Below are 23,773 nucleotides of genomic sequence, written 5' to 3'. Positions count from 1 at the left end.
AGTATGGCGGAAAAAGGGGTAGAAGAGGCACAGTATGGAGGAAAAAGGGGTAGAAGAGGCACAGTATGGAGGAAAAAGGGGTAGAAGAAAGGCACAGTATGGAGGAAAAAGAGGGAGAAGAAAGACACACTATGGAGGAAAAAGGGGGAGAAGAGAGGCACACTATGGAGGAAAAAGGGGGAGAAGAGAGGCACAGTAAGGAGGAAAAAGGGGGAGAAGAGAGGCACAGTAAGGAAAAAGGGGGAGAGGCACAGCATGGGAAAAAAGGGGGGAGAAAGGCACATTATAATAAAAAAAAGGGTGAGAGAAACAGCATGAGGAAAAAGGGGGGGAGAGAGACACAATAGTGGGGACAATTAATTAATTTAAGATGGGGTGGTTTGGGGAGAATGAGGTCCCTTTATTAAATGTGCCTATGAATTATTTAATGGCAGTGCCGGTTGCGGGAAATAGGTATATTTCTGAAATGTAAATGCTATTAATTTATTGCTGGGGCTGGTTGCAGGGAGGGAAATAAACCTATTTATTAAATGTGAATACTATTATTTTAATGTTGGGGCTGGAGGAAGGCCTAATTATTAATCATGGGTGGTACTGATTTAACGCCGGGGGTGGCTGTAATTTTCTAAATGTACCCATTTTTTTTTCCAAATAGGGCCCCTAACATTCCAGGATCCAGACAAGCCGCAACTAAAGAAACCTGCAGCACAGGTGGTGAAAGTGAGAAGAACAGGTAGGAGAGAGCAGGAAAGTCTGTGAAATGTTGTGATTCTAGTGGGATAATCCCAATTTTTGGTGACCGTTCAATGGTGTACACAGCAATGCAGTTTTTTTTGTCTGTAGGAGGGTGGCCTGGCCATGCCCAATGATGCATTATCAATGGTATTTTAATTTGCGGTATCATTGCTAGTTTTAGCGTGCAGTATCATTGCTAGTTTTAGTGCAGGTTATTAATGGTATTTTTAATGTGTGATATCATTGCTAGTTTTAATGTGTGGTGTCAATACCCATTTTAATGTGGTGTTTTGATGATTGTTTTAATGTACAGTATTTTAGTTTGTGGAAACAATGATTTTTCTTATGCAGACAACCTAAGCGAGCCCTCTGGGAGAGCTGTGTCATACTGTGGGCTGTAGGTGATGTAATGCAGTATGTGTCACTATGCCCTTAATTTTAGATCTTAGGGGCCCCCCTGTCTTAAGTGTCCCCCGGGCCCCCCGAAGCCTTAATCCAGCTCTGCCGCCGGGTGTTTATGTCGCCGCTGCCTGTCATTTTTTTTACATGAGAAGGACGGTCATTGGTGGAAGAGGGAGAGGGGGCGGCGGCCGCCGCCGATTGGCTGGCCGGCTGAAGCGCTGGATCATAGTTTTTGTTTTTACTATAGTCCGGCCCTCCAACGGTCTGAGGGACAGTGAACTGGCCCCCTGTTTAAAAAGTTTGAGGACCCCTGGTCTATACTGTATAAACAGTATGTACTGTCTACACAGAGCACATTTCCACCCCTATTCAAATTGTAAAGTATCTGAAGGAATGCTTTGATTTGAATACAGGCAGAGACTACGCAAAAGTTGCGTACATAAAAATTATGGGCAGTTTGCTTTCCGAATCAGGCCCCTAATGTCAATTTGTAACAATGACCAAAAACATTCAAATTTTCTCATGCAATATTAGGTTTTCTCGTACTTACCAACAATTTGGGGACATAAAGCACAGCTGCTGAGGGGGATAGGGTGCTGCAAATCATAAAATACCCCCCCCCCATTTAGTCATGGAGGCTGGGCCAAAATGATGCACTTTGCGACAAACAGAATCAAGGAGGCCCCCATCTCAGCCACTTCACTAGGAAGTGGGCAGGATGCGGAAGACCTAGCCGGAATTCGGGAGTGTCCCGGGCACCCTGGAAGAGTGCCAGGTATGGGTTTTCGTTGTACCACTATGTTGAACAGTTTGTATATTGTATATTACAACACAAAGACAACAGACCTTTTAAATGAAGAGAGTAATTAAAAAAAGAATTCTCCAGCCAAAATAGAAAATGAACTACCGCCTATTTACCTGTATTGTTTTGGAGAAAACATTTTCACATGTCACATGGGAGCAATTCAGCTTTAGAGAAACTGCATGCAATGTGTAATGCAGATGTGCACAACTTCTGTGTCAGAACCCCAAGCTAGGGGCACAGAATCTATTCTAATTGCCAGATATGCAATACATTCTATTGGAAACCATGTTTTTTTTTTCTCCTGAATGATGACTGCCCCAGCTGGGCATGGCTGCTTGGAGCTCCAGGAACAGGCTTCTAAAGTCACCAAAATCCACAATCATAGTGTTTCATCTTTCTACTAAATTACCTCTAGACTGGTAAAAAACCAGACACCCTTCTGGAGCTCTGAAAAGTGACCTTTCTCCATTAGTTATTGGACTCCCAGCTCCAACATTCTTGAGGCCCTCCGTCACCTCAGCACCTGCCTCCACCCACCAATCTGAAGTAAACTACTCAAGAGGCTTTGCAGCCCAGGGAAAACACATGCCTCCTATAATCCTGAAGCCTCCCATCGCCTCAACGCCCGGATCTACTATTGCAGCCTAGCCTTCCATGAAAGTGGGGCTGCTCAACTTGGTCATCAGTTCCCTGCCCTCTACTCTCTACCCAGTGCTTCGAACCTCCAGAAATACAGAGGCCTTTCCATCTAGCCTCCATGATGACTGAGGACCCTTCACTCAACCCCTTCTGAATCAGCCTCCAATCACAATGGGATCTCAGGACTCATTCCTAGCTTGTGACTGACCCCTACTGAGGAACCTGGTTCTGTTTCCCAGCCACTCCTATGGTTACTACCTCTATTCCCTCAACTACTTATACCATTGCTATAATTGAGTTGTCAGTTATCGTGCCTGCCATCTAACCCCATAGGTCTAGATCGAAGGGTACTCTCCAGCTCCTGCTAGTTCCCTTCTCTGACACTGAACTGAGACCTGTCCTATGGCCCTCTCTCCCCATCACAGTGGTCGGTTTTCTGGTGCTTAGAGGCCCAACATACTTTCTAATAAGGTCCATACCCCTAACCTCACCTGACAGCCTGTGGGTTACTCTTTCTTGCAGCTTACTCAATGCTGGAGTCAATGCCCCTGGAATGCTGACCGAACTTGCAGCCTCTGGACATGGTCCAAACACTTACACTTGGGAAGCAAGTTCTGTCTGACTGTTGTTTGGGCAGTTACCCATATTCTGTTAGAATGAAATGACATACATGTGAAGGGAAGCTGCTGATACATACAACGAGCAATGGTGATTGCTTCAAATAGCCTGTAGCATTACAAATATAGTCATAAAATAAAGAATGCCAACTCTTTAGACAGAAAACTAAATTAATTGGCCATAACTGTGCTTTCCCTGAATATCTCTCATAAGAAACGAAGAGCTAATTACAATATTACTGACAATCATATAAATGTAACAAAGTAATTTAAATTACAAAAATAAAATGGAGGTAGTTTACTGTATGAGTATCCCTCAGCTGCTCTGGAAATATTTTTGTTTCCTAAAATTATCTTTTATAAATGCAAATATTTTAATTAATTTCAAAAATTTATATACTTAAAGCAATCCCATGTATTTTTTTTCTTTAAATAGCAAATTATGTACTAAACATGAATCTGATATTAATGTTTCTTAAACTTAACTGTCTTCTACAAATCATTTATCTCCTTTTAAAAATCTCTCTGGAAGGTACAAAGTATGACTGATAGACCCACATGCAGACTCACAGATCTCAGCATGTCATGCGACTACAAAGGGAGGAGGAAGGGGAGGATTTTTACAGTAAACACACGTCCATGTTCAACAAGCAGCGGATGAAAAGATAAACCTGTGGTTGCATATGGATCTAGGTGCACTCTACTGCAGCAGACAATACACTACAGGATAAGTCCAATACATATGTGGAATATAAAGCCACAAAATAATGTGCAGAAAAAATATAGGCATTAATGAAAAAAACATTAAAAAAAATTCTTAAAACCCCTCCCCATAAAATACATATATCAGGATGTTATTAATGTCTAGTGTATATAAAATGCATTTTTACAGTTGCTACTGATTGCAAACACATGTTATAGCATGTAATCAGCACATGCACCAGCTACAGGTCGAGTGTAAGTGATACAGCAGAAAAACATGTACCTTCCACATGCCCAAAACTAGAATTGGACATTGCTGCGTGCGCTTGAGCTTGGCATACCCTTACTATACATCCCTTCTCCCTCCCCTGAGATCGTAGGCTGTAATAAAGATACTTTGCGCATGAAGATGGATTGGAAGTTGCTTGCTGCGTTCACTGGAGTATCATTCATTCCTTAATGAATCAGGCCCTAAGTGGATATTAACAGTGCACTTGATGCATCCCTAGTGTGTGTATATATATATATATATATATATATATATATATATTTTACATAGAAATTATTGATACTGTTCAGCAGTGTATACATGCCAAAATTATATTCTTGCACAGCTAAACAGTACCATACTGCAGGAGTATTTGCACATTACATATGTTCATTTTAATTTTATCCTGTAAGGATAACTGCACAGTACTACTGGTTTTGTTATGCAAACTGGATGTAACTCCCTGTATCTGTTCTTATTATATATGAATGTAACACTTCTTTTGTTCTGTATTTTGGATGAAACTTTCCTGAAAACCACAACACCAAAAAAAAAAAAAAAAGTGTATAATCAAATCTCAGTTTAGCTTCTCAGTCAAGACTGATTTCTGGAAGGTCAGGTAGTGGAGTCATATCAGAGCGGCTCCTCCGTCCATTTTACAAATACTGAAAGAGAGGGGGGTAATGTCTGTAGTTATTGGAGTGATGTTATAGAAGGATGAGTTGCAGGTTGCACAAGAAAGTAGCGCCTATAACAAGTAGCGGCACAACTGTAAGCCACTCATGTCGAAACTAATAAACCAGTCAAAGACAGATTGTTTTACTACAATTTTATTATAATATATATATATATATATATATATATATATATATATATATATATATCTTATATCTTATATACACACACACCAACTAAAGATGACTTAATAAGATATGCAAACATTTATTGGCAAATAGTTTTGACGGACCTAAATATTCTGCATTACAGATGACCTTATATTACCTTTTTGCACATTTATTTTAATCGGAAAGCAAACATTCAATCACAGCAGTCAATGAGCATCAGTTATTATAATGCCGTTAATCCACTGAGCTGGCTCGACATGCTGGACCTTAACTGTTTAATCAGTCGTTTCATGTTTTTTATCTTATGCTTCTGTCTCTGTGCCCGTCGATGTAAACGTCTTATTTTCCTTTTAAGCGTAATGGTATCAGGACTCAGGGCAGAATAAGGGACTTCACTTTCTGTCTCTTGACCTGCTGCTGAATAAGAGTGGTCAATGTGCTCATCGGGTAAGCCAATGTCCTGATTCTGGTCCTCGTTCTGAGATGCACACTCATTGCAGGCTTCCAATAGAGAGTCGCTGTTTATTTCCTTTGAACAAATTGCTCTGCTTAAAACCTTTGTTACGCTGTTATGCAAACCTGGGTGTGCGTCATCTGTCTGCATAGGTGGTCAGTGTTCCCGAGAGCCTCTTCTACACTTCGAGAAATGCTCTAGATAGGGTCTCACTGAAATCTGAAGGATTTTAATTTCAGTCTTGCCAAAAACTGAGTAGATGAATTAGAGTAAGGATCAGTGTTTTAAATCTAGAAAGGATTCAGAAGCACATCAGTTAGTTAAGCACTGAAGTAATAGTTTCTATTTTTCATACAGCACAAACTGCTTAACAAATCATTATATGCAGGATCACTCAGTCACAATAGAGTTTATCATCTATGACTTGGTAACTGGGACACAGGTAGACAGACTTGTCAAAGAGCATAAGAAGCCGTCAATGGAATTATAACTAGAGTCTCCATAAAGTCTCTTGATGTCATTTTTATACCGCGAGTGTGAAATACCATCATTGCATTTTTAATTATGAACCATATTATTAATAACTAATGAAGAGTAGCACAGTGGCCTAGTGGTTAGCACGTCTGCCTCACAGCACTGGGGTCATGAGTTCAATTCCCGACCATGGCCTTATCTGTGTGGAGTTTGTATGTTCTCCCTGTGTTTGCGTGGGTTTCCTCCGGGTGCTCCGGTTTCCTCCCACACTCCAAAAAACATACTGGTAGGTTAATTGGCTGCAAACAAAAATTGACCCTAGTCTCTGTCTGTCTCCCTCTCTGTCTGTCTTTGTGTGAGTGTGTGTATATATTAGGGAATTTAGACTGTAAGCTCCAATGGGGCAGGGACTGATGTGAATGAGTTCTCTGTACAGCGCTGCGGAATTAGTGGCGCTATATAAATAAATGATGATGATGATGATGATGAGTATATTTTAGGAAATATACTCTGTAAATTTAGACTGTTGCAATATAGTGGCAGTCATTGAATTGTAATCAAGTTTCTTCGGAATTCAGATCTAAGTAAATCCCAAGCTGTGAATTAAACAAGGGATGTGTCCTTCTAGGCAGCCGTTGAAAATACTATGGGTCTGTTGGTCACAAAATGGAAGTAAATTGCTCTTACGAAAAAAAAGGAAAAAGGAAAAAAAAAAAAAAAGAAGAAGCATGGAATAGTGAATTTCACTCCATATGCATCTTCAGATACATTCACCTCTGCATCAGCAGCATATCACCATCAGAAGGGATTTACATCTGCCCTATAGCAGTTACAAAATATATATCTCCTCACAGGCGTAATTGCGTACTTCTGAAGGTCTGCCTTTGCTTAAACACTCCTTTACTGTACCCAGCCAATGTTAGAAGCCCCTTTTTCTCCCCTATCCCACCCCTCCAGGCACAGACTTCATGTCAAAATCACACAAGTCTGTCTAGGCGCATATGCCTGTGCCCAATTCCTGGGCATGTGCAGAGGAATTTTAGGCAAGATACACTATGGAGATACTTCAGACCCTATCCAAACTAATAAAATGCCAACTTACCGTTGTCCAGGCTTTCACCCAGTTACTTCAGGATGTTCTGTTCACTTTAAAAGATATGTATGGATCAGAGATCTTGAAAGCATGCACAATTACAGCCCTGAATGAATATATAATGTCTTCCTGAACAAAGAATAAGAGCAAGCGAGGAAAATGAAATAGATCAGCCGAATGAGGCAGAAAGAGAATTATACTAAATAAAAACAAGCACTCATTGTGACACGAATACACATGCCGCACTTTGTGACCATTATCGGTCTCATGTTCCACGTGAATATTTAACTGGAGCAGTTAAATGCACTCCAGTATTTGTGTCATCTTGTTTGTTTCATTAAAATTACAGTTCAGGTGTTTTGTTAGATGTGACTAGGTCCTGACTGATAATATGCTTTTTCCTCCTCATCAACTAGCAGAATTACAACAGAGATGGAAAGGGAGGGTTTTTTTCCAGGAATGTTGAAACCGTGCCTAATAAAATATACATGGTCTTAATGGTGTATTAGATTTTACACGCTATTCATGTATATTAAATAGAAAAATTAAGCAAAACTCATTCATATAAATTTGGAAAAATATAGTGCACATTGTTTTCATACTTACTTTGTCATAGTACTATTATCTTATGTTTTGTACCATACACATGCAGCCAATCATAATAGGATTCATGGCATACATATTTTCATATGGTCTCCGTTCTGTTGTATTTAAAGTGCTCCTTGGGTTCCACATCAGCCAACAGTTGCAACTTATGTTCAATGAAAATTGTGAATGACTGAACACTGTTATCAAATTATATCAGTGCCTATTACGCTGAGGTATTTCAGACTCTAGTTTAGATAATTTTTGTGTGCTGCTCATCAATGTTTATAAAAAACAATATTCCTTTCTGACCTGAATGTCTTGAATAATATATACATTTATAATGTCTGTTTCTTTCTAGTAAACACACAATTAAAGGGATACTTAAACCTAAAATGCAAGCTGTCTTGTATAAACCAGCTACTAGTCTTCTCAAATATAAATGTTCTCATGCCATGACAAAACTTGAGATGGCTGACAATCTAATTACATTTGTTTTGATGTTCAGTGCAAGTTATTGTGCTATGCCAATAGCTACTATATAGAAGGGGGTTAAATGTAGCTGACTGCGGTGTCTCTCAATGGGATAAGTTACAGAAATTTGTCAGTAATTAATAAAATTTCTCTTCCCACAATCACAACTTTATCTGAGAGCTTCCTGATAGGCTCCTGAAACATTTACATGTACTGTAGATTTAAAAAATGTTATTAGTAGCTCACAGATTACTAAGTCACCAAAACATGTAATGACACACAAGGTGTTTCCTATTATACTAGCTAGTAAAAAAAAAAATAGTACAGCCAACACATTGGTTAGGCCAACTATGGACCCTCAGCATTTTGCAATTTGCAGCTACAGCGTGAACCTACGTAACATGAACCAACAAAATGGCAACTTACTGTCTATGAGGCGACTGATTTAAGAAGCTAATAAGCCGCACTCAGGAGCGCTTCCGGCGGAAGTCGGCGTGTTATGCTCTCAGTGTGATAAACAGGTTCTTCCAGCCGTACCAGACTTTATGGCCCAGTTTCCGTCGGAAGTAAACAGATTGTCTGGCCGGTGTTTCTATGACAGCGAACGTCTCTCTGTCCTGTCATCTCGCTGCTCCGGAGTCCCGGAAGCTAGTGTGAGGCAGAGGCAGTATGGCGGAGAGTCCGGCGGCTGAGGCGATCATCCTCCCGGGGGCGGTTGGAGGAGGCATGGTGCCTCATCTCAGCGGCCTCCAGCCTCCCGGGACCTCGCATCTCACAGCTTCCTCGGTGTGGGACCCAACGGCCAGCGCGGACTGGGACAACGAGCGGGCGTCAGCGCAGTGTGTGCTGCGGATCAAGCGGTGAGAGCCGGGGGGTGACCCCGGGGAGCCGGTCACTGGGTTACATCAGAGCTCCTCATCCCCTAGTGCCAGAGGGACGCTGTCACTCAGAGTACCGCCGTGCCAACCGACACTAATGCGGTGTTATGTGGAAGGGACTCATAACTGCCCTGTTATTCACGTAACTCCCTCATCCCTGTGGAAAAGGGCCACGAACACCCGATACCCGCCACACGTAGCACTAATAGTGACTCATAACTGCCCTGTTATTCACGTAACTCCCTCATCCCTGTGGAAAAGGGCCACGAACACCCGATACCCGCCACACGTAGCACTAATAGTGACTCATAACTGCCCTGTTATTCACGTAACTCCCTCATCCCTGTGGAAAAGGGCCACTAACACCCGATACCTGCCACACGTAGCACTAATAGTGACAGCGGTAGTGACACATACCTGTGACTTTTTACTTCACATTGATAAACAGAGCTGTGTTACCTACCTTTCTGTTTGTAAAGTAAACTCGATAGATAGTGATACTACCCGTGTCTGTAAGGAACACCCCTCCCAGGCTGCTTCCCAGATCGCCATGTACAAAGCAGGAATCCACAGTAAAGGTGGCTCATTAGATTTTGTTGTGCCATTTTATTGTCCCCTTCTTAGATCATGTGACTGATTAGCTATTTATAAATGTAAGATGATTTACTTGTTATAATCAGGAAATGTAATGTCCGCTTTGTCCAATCACCAGTTTTACTTTCAATTCATATTTAGTGGGTGTGAAATGGGGTTTGATAATTAAATTTTATTTATTTTTTCAGGGATATCATGTCAATTTATAAGGAACCTCCTCCTGGGATGTTTGTGGTACCAGACCCTCATGATATGACAAAGGTAGATGTTCCTTTTACTGTGATGTTTGAAGAATGCAATGACATTTCAGAAGATGATATTTGTTCAGTAGTCTACATCAAGAGATTTGTTATGCTTTACATCAGTACACAAGGTTAAAAACATGTTGTAGGTGTAATGTTTTATTACAAGGCTGTATGACTTCAGAGATCTCATGTGCTAGGTGGTTTTCCCAATCTGAATGCCTGTAAGTTGAGTTTTCTCCACTGGAGGCTGGTGATCTGTGCTCTAGCATGAAGAGCCCCCTTCCATGTCCTCCTACTATCCAGATTGAAAGTCATGGTGCAATGAACTGTTAATACTGGGACTTTCCAATCTGCTGCTGATGTGTCAGCAGTCAATGCCTGAACAAGTTTAGACTGAAATCAACAAATAACCTAACCTAATAAATGCCTAAAAAGTTGAATAGGAGGTACCTATGGGCAATTACAAAGTGTGTGATTCCTTCAGTTACCAAGGCTAAGTCCCATTATAAGACTATACTGAGGAGGCAAACTCAAGTTACAAGATGGCAATATTCTTGTTTTTCAGATCCATGCGCTTATCACAGGCCCTTTTGATACACCTTATGAAGGCGGATTCTTCTTGTTCTTGTTCCGGTGTCCTCCAGATTATCCCATTCACCCACCTCGAGTAAAATTGATGACAACTGGCAACAATACTGTGAGGTTTAATCCCAATTTCTACCGCAATGGCAAAGTCTGCCTGAGTATTCTAGGGTAAGGATATACTTTGACTTCTCTCTATTTCACAGTCCCTGACGTTTATATTTTAATATAATGGTCAAGAGATGTGGTCTCTAGCCTGCGGATGTTGTTCAGCAACATCTCTAGAAGTCCCATGGTGGTTTGACAGATGCACAGAGCCTTAGGTTGTTGATCCTTGGCCTAGTGTACAAGTCAGAATCTTTACCAGTGCTATTTATTTTCTTCCAACACCAGTACTTGGACAGGACCTGCATGGAGTCCAGCTCAGAGCCTGTCTTCAGTGCTCATCTCTATCCAGTCCCTGATGACTGAAAATCCTTATCACAATGAGCCTGGCTTCGAGCAGGTATTAGATTTTTTTTTTCTATGCCCCCCATATTTTCCTTGTATCTAGTACTTCTTTATAGTGTCTTGTCACTCTGCGTGTAATATTTACCCTTTCCTCTTCATCAGGAAAGACATTCAGGAGACAGCAAGAACTACAATGAATGCATTCGTCACGAGACCATCAGAGTGGCAGTATGTGATATGCTAGAGGGGAAGTGCCAGTGTCCTGAGGCCTTACGGTAGGTCTTTCTGGGCTCTTTTACTGTAAAAAATAGCTTTTATTATAGGTCTTACTCAGTAAAAAATGCTCTAAAGCCATATTTTCAGTGCATTATCTTATAAGAGAAAAGTAATAGCTGTTTCTTTAATTTGTGCCTGGTTGTCCCCTGCTACTTGGAGACACTGCAGTATACCTCTTTTGGTGGTTCTTGCTTCTCTGCCTCCATATTTATTACAGTATGACTTGACAGGCAGACACTGCTACATTTCTTTTATGTTTTTAATGTTGCAACTCTCTGAAAAACAGTTCCAGAGAGGATGATACATTTAAAGGGAATTTACACGGATTTAATTTTATTGGTTTGAACATGTTTTCCTGCAATGTTTACATTGCTTTAGCTTTATGCCTTCCTTTTGTGTTTTTCACCATAGCCTTTATATGTACAAGGCAGAGTTTTAATTTTCGTTACCCTTTTGTTATACTACTCTTGGATGCTGAGCGGTGTTCTAACGGCAACCCAAATAAAAATGAATTATCCGAAGGTGGATTCTCCTCTGTTTCTTTTCAACCATAAGGCAGTACAATGTTTGAACATCGTCTGATGCGTACTGCGTACTTCTCATATCACAATGACCGGCGTTTACGCCAGCACTCTTTATAGTGGAAGGAGCAGGGTCCCCCAACAGCAGTCGCAGTTTGTGGCTCCCAACTTGTCTCCATTATCCTCCTCACATCTTGACAATTACAATTCTCACAAGACAGGTTGCTTTGCCCTTACAAGATCAGCACGTGCATCTCCTGAAATACTCTGTATTGTTTTGAGAACTTAGATTGTTGGTCTGATTAGCTGCATGTTTGTCTATCCTCACCCATATAAAAACTGGGGACATCCAAATAAGTAGGATATAAAGGTTGAATAGAAAAAGGTGCTCCTGACCCTAACTAAATGCACTATAAAAATATAGTGGATATTATTTGAATTTTTTTTTTAATATAAATGAATATTCTGCTAATCTTTATGTGGAAAAATAGGTGCTATATGAACACCTCCTAGCTAATCATCATCTGTCAATGTTTATTTTAGCATTGATTTGCTTCACATTGCCTATAACCTTAAGATCCTTTTTAACACAACCTGATCACAAGTAAAATGGAATTATTTTTTATACCTGGTTGACTGAATGACAGTCGCTCCTCATGCATTTGGAGACAGTGTTATGTCACAGAGGTATTTGTAACCATGCATTTAAATATGGATGAGCCACAGATCTGTGAAACTGTTCATGTTTGTCGCTTCTCAGAAAATCACTAGCAACAGCAATGAATAATAAATGGCTGGAGAAAGCAAAATAGGAATGTGGCATAGCCCTAAATGTTACATGTCTTCACCTCATACTATGTAATGTTTGTCAACTGCACTTACTTTGTCGTGTGATCTATAATGCACTATATGACCCACCTCACATCTCTGTCTGAGTTTTGTTTTCTATGCAGTACATTGCAATAATGACACTGGTTTGTGCACGTTTATAGTGCACTGTTCACCTACACACAAAATGGTTAGTCCTATTCTGTGAGCTGAACCAATATTCATGACTATAGCTTTTTATTAGTGGTCTAATGAAGCATAAATGCTTAAATTATGTCACTGGTCTCTAGAGAATTGATAGGCTGCATACTTATGAGTATTGTTCACTCTACACAATGGCTCCTTACACTGTGAGGTGACCGATGTACTGTAACCATAGATTATATAACATCAATATGTGATATGACCGTAAGAAGAGAGCTCATTACCTCATTTCAATGACTTTCTCTCACTTTGTTACAGGAGTGTAATGGAGAAATCCTTTTTGGAATATTATGATTTTTATGAAGTGGTTTGCAAGGACAGATTTCATCTACAGGGACAAAGCATGCAGGTAATGTGATGTAATGTGCAGAGCTCCTCATTATGAGTGATAGACCATTAATATATACTGAAACTCAAGGAAAGGAGGTACTTGTTCATTTCAATTGAAGAGGCTAAGGGAAAGGTGTATATGCTATAACGAAGTCGCAGCCACTGGAGCTGTATGTAATGGTCAATTTATGAAAACACTTCCCCTAACAAAGAGGAGGCAGCAGTGGGTTGCCCTGGGCAGACAGTAAAATGTATCATTGAGGGGGTAAGGAAGTTCAGTGTGTCTGTGTCTGTGTCTGTGTCTGTGTCTGTGTCTGTGTCTGTGTCTGTGTCTGTGTCTGTGTGTGTTAGTCCCAAAGGTGACAGAGTATTTGAAACTAGACCTCCACTGAGTGATAGACAGAGACTGGATACTGTTCTAGTATGTAAGTAACTTCCAGTTCAAAGTTCTTTTGTATTTTATCAATTATGCAGACAGTGCAAACATCTTGTTTATTTTTTGGGGTGTGTTTGCCTTTTTTTCTGTCTAGGTTTTGGTTACTTGTTATGGCTCTGAATAGCTCTTTGGCGTATTAGCAGTGGAAAAACAAACAAATCCATTTTTAGTGCAGGCAAGCATCCCATCCCCCTGTCCTCTCATCGGTTATGACATCCCTAGTGCTTAATTTTATAGTATTGCATAATAAGCAATCACACAAGCTTTAGCAGAGAAGAAAAACACACATACACAGTAAATTGGATCACCAGTCTGGTTGTGTTTGACCAGATATCACAACCTGTGGGTGGGGGCCAGGTCTTTTATTTATTTGTTTATTTGTTTGGTGGGGGCAACTGTCGTGTACACTATATGGACAAAAGTATTTGGCCACGCCTGTTAATTATTGAATTGAGGTGTTTCTATCCGACCCGTTGCCCGATGTGTATAAAATCAAGCACCTAGCTATGCAGTCTCCTTGTGCAAACATTTGTGAAAAAAAATGGGTCATTTTGAAGAGCTCAGTGACATCAAACGGGGTACTGTGATAGGATGCCACCTTTGCAATAAGACTGTTTGTGACATTTCATCCCTGCTGAATATACCACAATCATCTGTAAGTGTTAGTATTAGAAAGTGAAACAACAGCAACTCAGCCACGAAGCGAAAGACCACGTAAAATCATAGAGCGGTTTCAATGAAAGCTAAGGCGAATGGTGCATAAAAGTCGCCAACGCTTTGCTGATTCCGTAGCTGAAGAGTTCAGAACTTCCACTGGCATTAATGTAAGCACAAAAACTGTGTGGCGGGAGCTTAATGGAATGCGTTTCCATGGCCGAGCAACAACATGCAAGTCTCACATCACCAAGACCAATGCCAAGCGTCGGATGGAGTGGTGTAAAGCACACCTACACTGGACTGTGGAGCAGTGGAAACGTGTTCTGTGGAGTGACGAATCACACTTCTCTGTTTGGCAGTCTGATGGGCAAGTCTGGGTTTGGCGGATGCAGGGGGAACATTACCTGTCTGACTGTATTATGCCGACTGTGAAGTTTGGTGGAGGAGGGTTAATGCTTTGGGGCTGTTTTCAGGGTTTGGGCTAGGCTCGTTCTCTCCAGTGAAGGGCAATCTTAATGCTTCAGCATACCTAGTCATTTTGGACAATGCTATGCTTCCAACTTTGTGGCAGTAGTTTGGGAAGGCCCTTTTCTATTCCAACATGACTGTGCCCCAGTGCATAAAGCAAGGCCAACAAAGACATGGTTAATGTGTGTGGTGTGGAAGAACACCCCTGGGATGAACTGTAAGGAAGATTGCGAGCTAGGCCTTCTCATCCAACATTGGTGCCTGACCTGATAAATACTCTATAGAATGAATAGGCACAAATTCTCACAGAAACACTCCAACACCTTGTGGAAAGCCTTCCAAGAGGAGTGGAAGCTGTTATTGCTGCAAAATGGGACCAACTCCATATTAAAGTAAATGTATTTGAATACAATGTCATTACATTCCCTGTTGGTGTAATGGTCAAGCATCCGAATACTTTTGTGCATATAGTGTATGGAATTCATTTTATTAGGAACTGCCCCTTAAGGGTTGCCAGATCAGTGTGGCACTTACACTTCTAATCCCATAAGCATTGCAGTTTTAGACCAAACTCAACCTTATAATAGCTCTGATTTTTGTCAGGGCTGTCCCGATTCGTGGGCACCCCAAAGGAGGCAGGGGCTATTGGAAAGTGGTTGCGGCTTCACAGATGTGGATCAGGGGAGGGTTAGGGAAGATTTGGGATGCCCCAAATTTAGATTTTTTTAAATGTTGGAAGATTTGCCAACTGGCCACAAATCGTTATGTTTGCATCCCAAATGGCTGGCAAGCCCATTCAACATATGACTGATTTCTCTTTGTATCATTCGAAACTTAGGGGAAATGTGTTCCGATGATGTCGCCGATCTAACACTGTGTGAGCATTGGCCCACTACACTTTTTGCATACCATAGGATTCAGACCAATGTGTATAGTTTGGCTGTGCAGGTGTGTTACGAAAATTGGCTCACTTGTTATGAGTGTCCAGATCTGACTTGTATGGACCTATTTAGAGAACTAGCTTTCACAGACTACAGAGCAGAAATGGGGATGGCGGGAAAACAGTTGGTCGTATAGTACCTCCAGTTCTTCTAGCATGTCACTAATAGGGGTCATTAAGATGAACATATACTAACATATATGAAATGATCTGTAGAACCTGATTTTTCTGTAGAGCATGATTTGCATATGATGATTTTCCTGTAGTGTGTTCTGTGACAGTAAGGCTACTGGAATGTTTAGATTACAGTGGGTAGGGCTTAGCCTTGGGCACTAAAAGTTGTGTGTCTACATGCTGACGAGTCTCTAGTCCTTATTACTGGCTGACTATTTGGATGGTGGCAATTATTTCTTTAGGGCCACACATACTGGAAGCTATCTGCCATTTTTAAGTTTCATTATGACATTCAGTTCAATTTTTACTAGTATGCCCAAGAAACAGAAGCTTGATGCCTACACTGGCATCTGTCCAGTTAGATGGTAACAGCAACCTAACTTCAGCGCTGTTCATATTCAGACTCCATAGGCATGTTCTGCACAATGTGTGGAGCAGTGATGGCCATCCTGAAACACTTTAAGGCTGCTTTGGTGCAGCCCTCTAACCTTCAGAATGGTAGCATTTTACCTTTAATCTCAGTAATGTTAATACATTTAATCAAAGAAAGAGACATCTTTCTGTAATAACATTTCAGCAGGCATTTTAAACAAGTGTTACGAGCTATAACAAATATGACGAAGCGGGAAGGAGTTGGGGGACGCAGGTGTAGGCTCGGAGGGCCGCATGTTGCCCATCACTGGTGTGGAGGAACAGGGATGTTTTCTCTGGATTTCTGCTTTAAGTTAGTGACCTTTTTGTATAGTAAAAAGTTTGGTGTCTTACATGGGTTGTGCTTTGATTTCAGGATCCATTTGGTGAAAAGCGAGGACATTTTGACTACCAGTCTCTGCTCAGCCGTCTGCAGCTTATCCAGCAGAAAGTACGGGAGAAACACCGGCGGGAGACTGTGGATATAGACTCAGAGTCCAGCTCTTCTGAGACAGAAATGGACGTTCAAGGAAGTTCAAACCCCTAAGTTGTGGGAATATAACATGTAGAGCATCGAGTGTCGTTACTTCAGACAGTAACCGTAGCTGAGATATCCTGGATTATGCTGGACAATAAAATACTTTGTTTTACACAAAGCCAGTTCTGCTTTTGGCTGCTGTTTTGGAGGCAGATTTAATCGATCTCTGCCAGTACCAAGAGGAGACGGCCTGTGGCCATTTTATAGGTAACAAGGCCTGGGCTTGGATGGATGGGAGCCTAGATGAAAGATGAAGGCAGCACTTTGTCACCAATACTTTCTTTCTTGGTGAGATGGTCATTTAACGGCCCAGACAAGCCAAAGAACTTAATCGCAAGTGAGCCAAGCCTTGGCCAGCTACAGGATTAACCACAACAGACACCATTTTATGTTCGACATGAAAGGAAACTCCATCTTTTTATTTGACGTTTCCATCCTTCAAAAGCGCACTTTGTCTTTTACCTGATGGGTACTGTCCATTTAGCTGTTATTACACGTTTGCTGCAGGAATAAATCAAGGCTTCTATGTATATTTTATTTTGTAACCTTTTATTTGTGATGGCTGTAAATCAGGATAAGCAATGTGAATAATTCTATTATTTTACTTAAAGTTGTAAGAAACATAAAGAAAGTCTTGGGAAAGGGAATGGCTATAATAAAAGTATTTTCTTCATTATGGCTCATTCACAACTATGTGTTTAGGTTATCAACCAAACACACCAGAAACACATTGAAAAAAAACAAGACCCTTTGCCATGAGTTGAGCAGGACTCGATTCAGATGCATGAATGAAAAAACTTGTGCTAATGACACAGAAACTGGAACATGGTGCTTTGGAAAATGGACAATGTAATGTGAGATATGGTTAATGCAAAGATATGTATACAGCCATAGAAATTGGTGAGGGACATCTAGAAAAACTGTTCAAAAAGTAATTTATTTTCTTCATGGTTACCTGTGGAATAGTTTTGCTAAGTGTCTTCCTAATATACCAGCATCTATGACTGAGGTTGTAGTACTCTGTATTTAAGTAAGTAGGAAGTAGCATTTGGACACCTTCACCGTAATGGTGGAAGAAAAAAATTGACACTGATTTATTTTGTTTTGTTACTAAATCTGCTGTCCCCCTCATTTATACTTTGAATTATTCAATGTTACAAATAACAAAACAATTGGTGTCTGTCTGTGCAACAAGCTTTGTATGGCGAGATTATATTCAACTTTACACTGAGGTAATTCTGTACTGGTGGTTCTTTGCACTTGAATACTTTCCTTACTCTTCAGCACAGCTTTGTATTGGGTCAGCTACTCCACTGCAGTAAATTGTGATTGAAATGGGATTCTTGTAGACCAGACTTAGGAGTATATTTACTAAGCTGTGGGTTTGAAAAAGAAGAGATGTTGCCTATAGCAACCAATCAGATTCTATCATTTATTTAGTACATTCTACAAAAAGACAGCTACAATCTGGTTGGTTGCTATAGGCAACATCTCTACTTTTTCAAACCCGCAGTTTAGTAAATATACCCCTTAGGCTCTAAAACTGTTGTGGAATTATAAATCCCAGCCTTTGCTGGGAGCTCATGGTAGAAGATTTAATTCTACGTCTGCTGGAAGCTCGCTGGTTGGCTGTCTCTGAAGTTGATACATTAATAGAAAGTTAACTAAAAATAGAGTAATTGGTAAATGCAATGATGGGGGGCTGCATATTGTGGCGATGAATGGAAGGAAAGTTTGCAATGGCGAATATATTTAAACATGTTCTATGGGAAAATGCTAAAAGAAAAATAAGCCATGGACAATTTTGTTTTTAAAATTATTTTAAGTTGTGAGTCAGCAGTTTTGTAATTTAAAAATTCGCAAGCATTGCGCATGTTTTAGGAGTATGGGGTGGCACAGGGGTTAGCGGAATTTGTATATTCTCCTCACATGGTTTTTTGGGTTCCTCCCACAGTCCAAAAATACATGGTAAGGTAACTGGCTTCTAAAAAATGAACCAAGTGTCTCTGTATTTCTGTGTCACAGAACTTAGACTGTAAGCTCCACTAAGGCAGCGACTGATGTGAATGATTAAACATTCTTTGTAAAACGGTGCATAATATTGTTTTATAAGAACTAAATGCTGAGGCCAAATCTGTTGGTAACTGGAAGGTGCCCTGGAAATAGAACTGCTTATTCAGAGCCCATTCCCAATACAGTAGAAAAGGGGAGACAAGTGTAACATGGACTTCTGGTTGACAGGGTCCCTACATTATTTTATTTTTTTTAACTTTTTTTTTCTACTTTTTTTTTCTATGCCTGATGGGTGGTGGTTTATTATGGTGTGACTGTTTGCCTCCCTTCTATGATAGCAAAGGTTCACATGTTAATGGAAGTATGTGTGGCTGGGTTTAAAACGACTGCTAAACCCCAATATTTTTTTTAAAAAAATATGAACCATGGAGTTGAAATACATTGTTCAAGGTTAAGCTGTCTTTCCTTTGCATCTCTGTGACTTTGTCCCCAGACCACTCCAACCAGCTAATGCTCTTACCGCATCTTTAGAACAGTGTTCTGATGGGATCTCATGCACAGCAAGTCTGAGAAACCTGTTACAAACATGCCCTGCTTGGTTAAACACCTCCCTCCTAACATAACAACCTGCTCTAGAGGAGAAAGAACATGATGGACAAATTTAGTTAGGTATAAACACTCCAGTATTTAACATTTTATCCAGCTCAGTAATACACAGCCTTTGAGAGATTATATATAAACACACATTTTAAACGAAGGCTTAACTTGCTTTTTACTGAAGGAAACATACAGCTAACATAATTTATGAGTATAGTGGTCAGTCATCTTGGAACTGTATTGTCTATCACAACATATTTGAAGAGCTCTCTTTAACACAAGATCAGGGATAAAATGAGTAACTGGAGTGTTTTTGATGATTCCAACATGGAATTAACGTTCAAAATCAGCCATGTCAATAGGGGGACCTGATACTTTGTTAGTGATGGGCAGGTGGATCAGAGTACAATAGATGTTTTCATTCACACAGGCTAAGTGCCTGTATGTAAAGTTCCCCAACACAGATAAAATACCCATTTAGGGTATACCAAGGTCAGTATGATCAAGGCCAACCTGTTAGCGACCAATTTGGCAAAAAGTTTGAGGTTTACGTTGAGTAATGAGATAGGCCTATGGCTCGAGGATAGAGGTGTTCTCGTCTGTCTTTGGTAATGACTACAATGTACGCTCTTTGTGGTGGTCTCGTCAACTTTCCTGCTTTATTGAATGGAGTTAAATAGATCAAAAGAAGGGGCGTGAGGACTGGGGTATTTGTAATATACGGCCAAGAAGCCGTCGGAAGCCGCTGTAGATGAGTTCTTAAGCATTTTCTCTTTAACACAAGATCAGTGATAAAACTAGTTAATGTGGAACTTCGTCCATAACTGTGGGGTGTTTTTGATGATTCCTTCATGGAATTAACTTTCAAAATCAGTCATATCAGTTTAAGTTCCTCTGCAGTTACGTCAACTTTGAAGGCAGATTTAATTGTTGTTTGGATCAGTTTCCTGAGCTCATATGGCAAGCTCACGTTCCTGTGAGTAATGTTTGATCTTCTAGCTAAGGTACTAGGAGGGGGGGGTCAAAGCAAGTGCAAATTGGTCTCATTAGGCAGCTGCGAGAAGAAAAAAAAATATCATAACCATATGTAAAACAGTAAGTAACCAGAAACCAGGCTTTAAGTGCAAACATAAGGAAATGAGAGAGGGAGGGGAAACAGTCCATGACAAAATAAAAGCAAAAAAAATGGGAATGGGGCATACTAGAGTCCTCTACGAGAGGACACTAAAGAGCATGGCAAAATGGGAGGTTCTCGGTGCATCTATCCCTGTTCTAATAGGGCTAAAATGGAACCAATGAGTAACACAATCAACTGGGAGGAGCAAGGGTGCAGCTACAGAACCAGTAACAACAAATAACATAAATAAGGATAAACCTGTGTGATGAGGATCAATATTCATTTTGAAGAATTGCTTGAGAGACTGCAAATTTCTGTGGGTCTTGTAACGTGGAGGGAGGAAAAAGGTGGAAGAAGGTCCACAGTAAAAGAGTGAGTGGGGAGGCTGAAGACAGTCTAGTCAATGAGTTGCAGGCTGATCCTATAGAAAATCACGCTTGGAACCAGTCTGAGGGGGGAGGCGGACTACTATGTCTCTCGTGGTTAATCAGAAGATGGTTTGTCTTAAGAGCACTGTGATTCTGAGAGGCATTGTCGGTATAGGCCTGCAAGGTATTTCGGAAGGGAGTCCATATCAATTGATCCAGGGATGTTTCTGAAACATAATTTCTTCACATGCGATTCTCAACATCCTCTAGATCAGGGGTCAGGGAACTTTTTTACCTTTTACCCCCAAATATATTTAGATACACCAACGTTACACCCTTGATTTGAAAGGAAGGAAATAATATATTATTAATTATTGGAATTCAAAATTTTATTGAATCTATTCAAAATTTCTTTGAAAGCTTCAACTTCAAAACTTCAGGTTTTGGAGAAATGATGTTGCTTCATTTTTTATACAAGAGCATCAATATTGGGGCATTTTGATGTCAGAGCAGTCTTCAGTGTCCAATTGATTTCTCTGCTTTGTTTTTATGTACGTAAGAGTGGAAAATCCTTGTTTGCAAAGGTAGGTTGTTGCAAAAGGCAGCAACTTTTTGACTGCCTCCTCATGTACAATGTTGAATGCCTTTGCAGCTGCTGACATCCAAAAATATGACAGATCTGCTTTGCTTTCTAATGCAATACATGCTTCATTATTGCATCAAAGCTCAAGAAGTGCCTCTGCCAACCCTTAAGGCTCTTCTGATACAACAGCAATTTCACATTTAAAGGGGACTACAATCCAACAGACAGCATGTGAATCGGCAGCATTACCCCCAGGAATTTTATTTTGACCCCATTTGGGGTAATTTACCACTGTTCCCTGACCACTGCTCTAGGTGTTCTTTCAAGGACTCAAGTTCCGTGCAAATAGCAGTGAGAGTGTTTATGCGAGGGCCAATAGAAGATATGTCTGCTTTGAGATCTTGTAGAACAGCTTGCATTTCAGATTTAATTGTTGTATGGGTCAGTTTCCTGAGCTCGTGGGTGAAGCATATAACTCCTGGAGTAGGCGATTCCTCAGTGTAGTAGACATAGACTGGTGCTGAGCTTGCAAGAGAAGCTGAATCAGTCATTTTGGCCCATTTTCTGAACATAGGAGTATGAGGAGCAGATTTTTTGTATTTCTGCGATATGGCTGATCTCTAGGAATCACAAGTTCTCATGAGTTATAGACAAAAGGTCCTATAGAGTCTAAAACAAGCCTAGGGCTGGGGGAGAGCAAGATCCACATCTGGGCATGGACCTAAAGGTAGGTTAGCGATGAGCACACATAGTGTGGGGAATGGCGCTACTTGCGTCATAAAGGAAAGTAGGTTGCATAGGTGACAGTACTGTTATGTAAGGAGGTTGTCAGGGAGTTATTGAACTTGGAGTTTTATCGGTAGTACAAAGATATGTTGAAATCTTCAGCACTCTCACATCAGCTACAGATATTAACTTTAAAGCTGTATTCTCGTAGGCAGCCACACGAGTGCAGTAGAGGCACAGAGTAGAATACAGTTAGCTGTTACCCCCAAAAGGATATATATACCGGGTTTCAAATCAGAGATATAATGCCTAGTAATTTTACTACACTGAAACATCACCTGAACCTATGTGACAGGGAAAAAAGGTATGTTTGAGGGAGTGGTATTTGTGGTATAGTACTAGGGAACAAAGTATGGTCAGTAACCAGGTAGGATATGATATTCAATAAACAGTCACAACAGTCTCTTGGTAAGCGTATCCCTCAAATACAAGATGGAGTCTTGTCAGATATGTGGCAGGAAACCAGAAGCAGAGTCCAGGAACAATATCTGGAGTGATAACACAGAAGCCAAGTGCTAGTGATGAGCTAGACAATGTGAACAATAATCAGGAAGGAAAAAGCCAGGAATGACCAGAGGAATAGGGTTAGGGAGACCACCAGAGTAATGTGGGGGAGCCAAGAACTCCACAGTTGATTTAGTAAGCATTCACCATTGTGCTAAGTCCCTGGAGGTGAGTGTCTTATTGCTTGCCACGGTGAGTAAGCAGGATGCAGAGGTGGGTCGCCCGATCCGCTAGATTGGCAGAGGAAGCAGGTGTGATATGGCGCCCGTTATCTCCTGGGAGAGCAACGCATTGAACTCGGCTATCGCTGGGTCAGAGTCCGTGCAGACAGGTGCTGGTGTTATGATTCATAGTGAATTCAGGATGCGGCAACAGAAGTAGAAAAACCAAGTGTCTTTATTTAGGCTAAATATGTGAACTAGGATTAAGTTCATGGAATATGCTGATTTCAGGTAGCAGAATTAATAGGTATACTCCAATACACAAATATGAGCAGGTGTGATGAATAGCCGGAATAGTTCACAGAAGCAACAAGTTCCAAGTAATGATTCAAATGGCAAATACAGTTTAAAATGCAGGAACAAGTAGAGTGTTACCTAATTGCCAGGAGGCACGAGGCACCAGATTAGGGAGGCCGGGATAAGGACTCCAGTTAGCCAGAGGCACGAGCCAGTCCAGGGACGCAGGACTAGCTGAGTCCAGTGACCAGGCAGAGGTCAGGGCAACAAGCGTATAAGCAGAATCCTGTAGCCAGGCAGAGGTCAGAGTCACAAGCAAAATCCGATAAACAGGCAGAGGTCAGGGTAAGAGGCAGGCAAGCAGAGTCCGGTAATCAGGCAGAAGATCACAATGGGAGATCAGACAGCAGTAAAGCAAAACTAGAACAGGGTATAAACAGGAGACAAGCAGCAGCCAGGTATAAATGATGAACTGCACAGAGCACAGATAGTGGCAGGTACATGAAGCCATGAAACAGGCGCTGGCACAAATTAGGTAAAGAGATTAACTATTACAGGAGAGGTGCAAAGTTCAGGGGAAAACAGCAGCACCTCTGGTGGAATTGAGATACTGCAGCCACATACAAAATACAGGCAGAGTCCTAACAGTTGGGGGAAGCATGATGTCCGAGTCCCTGCATTAAACTGCGGGTCGCAGGTGGAAAATCCCTAATGGGTGATTA

The 23,773-nt window shown here is 40.9% G+C and overlaps 1 protein-coding gene and 1 long non-coding RNA gene across 2 annotated transcripts; one reads left to right on the top strand and one right to left on the bottom strand.

Moving 5' to 3' along the window:
- Positions 1-5,094: 5,094 nt before the first annotated feature.
- Positions 5,095-9,201, bottom strand: LOC142094628 (uncharacterized). Its single transcript, XR_012677687.1, has 2 exons — positions 8,520-9,201; positions 5,095-5,757 (listed from the first exon to the last, which is right to left on the bottom strand). It is a non-coding gene; the product is annotated as an uncharacterized LOC142094628 (long non-coding RNA).
- Positions 8,601-17,856, top strand: UBE2Z (ubiquitin conjugating enzyme E2 Z). The gene is made up of 7 exons (XM_075176966.1): positions 8,601-8,953; positions 9,754-9,826; positions 10,376-10,563; positions 10,786-10,897; positions 11,005-11,117; positions 12,930-13,020; positions 16,464-17,856. The coding sequence occupies exons 1-7, from the start codon at positions 8,763-8,765 to the stop codon at positions 16,632-16,634; spliced, it is 939 nt and encodes a 312-aa protein (XP_075033067.1). The 5' UTR covers positions 8,601-8,762; the 3' UTR covers positions 16,635-17,856.
- The last annotated feature ends 5,917 nt before the right edge of the window (positions 17,857-23,773 follow it).

This window comes from Mixophyes fleayi, chromosome 6 (assembly GCF_038048845.1).
Source record: "Mixophyes fleayi isolate aMixFle1 chromosome 6, aMixFle1.hap1, whole genome shotgun sequence".
NCBI lineage: Eukaryota > Metazoa > Chordata > Amphibia > Anura > Limnodynastidae > Mixophyes > Mixophyes fleayi.
The sequence above is the reverse complement of the archived record's forward strand: the minus strand, read 5'-3'. Positions and strand labels throughout refer to the sequence as shown.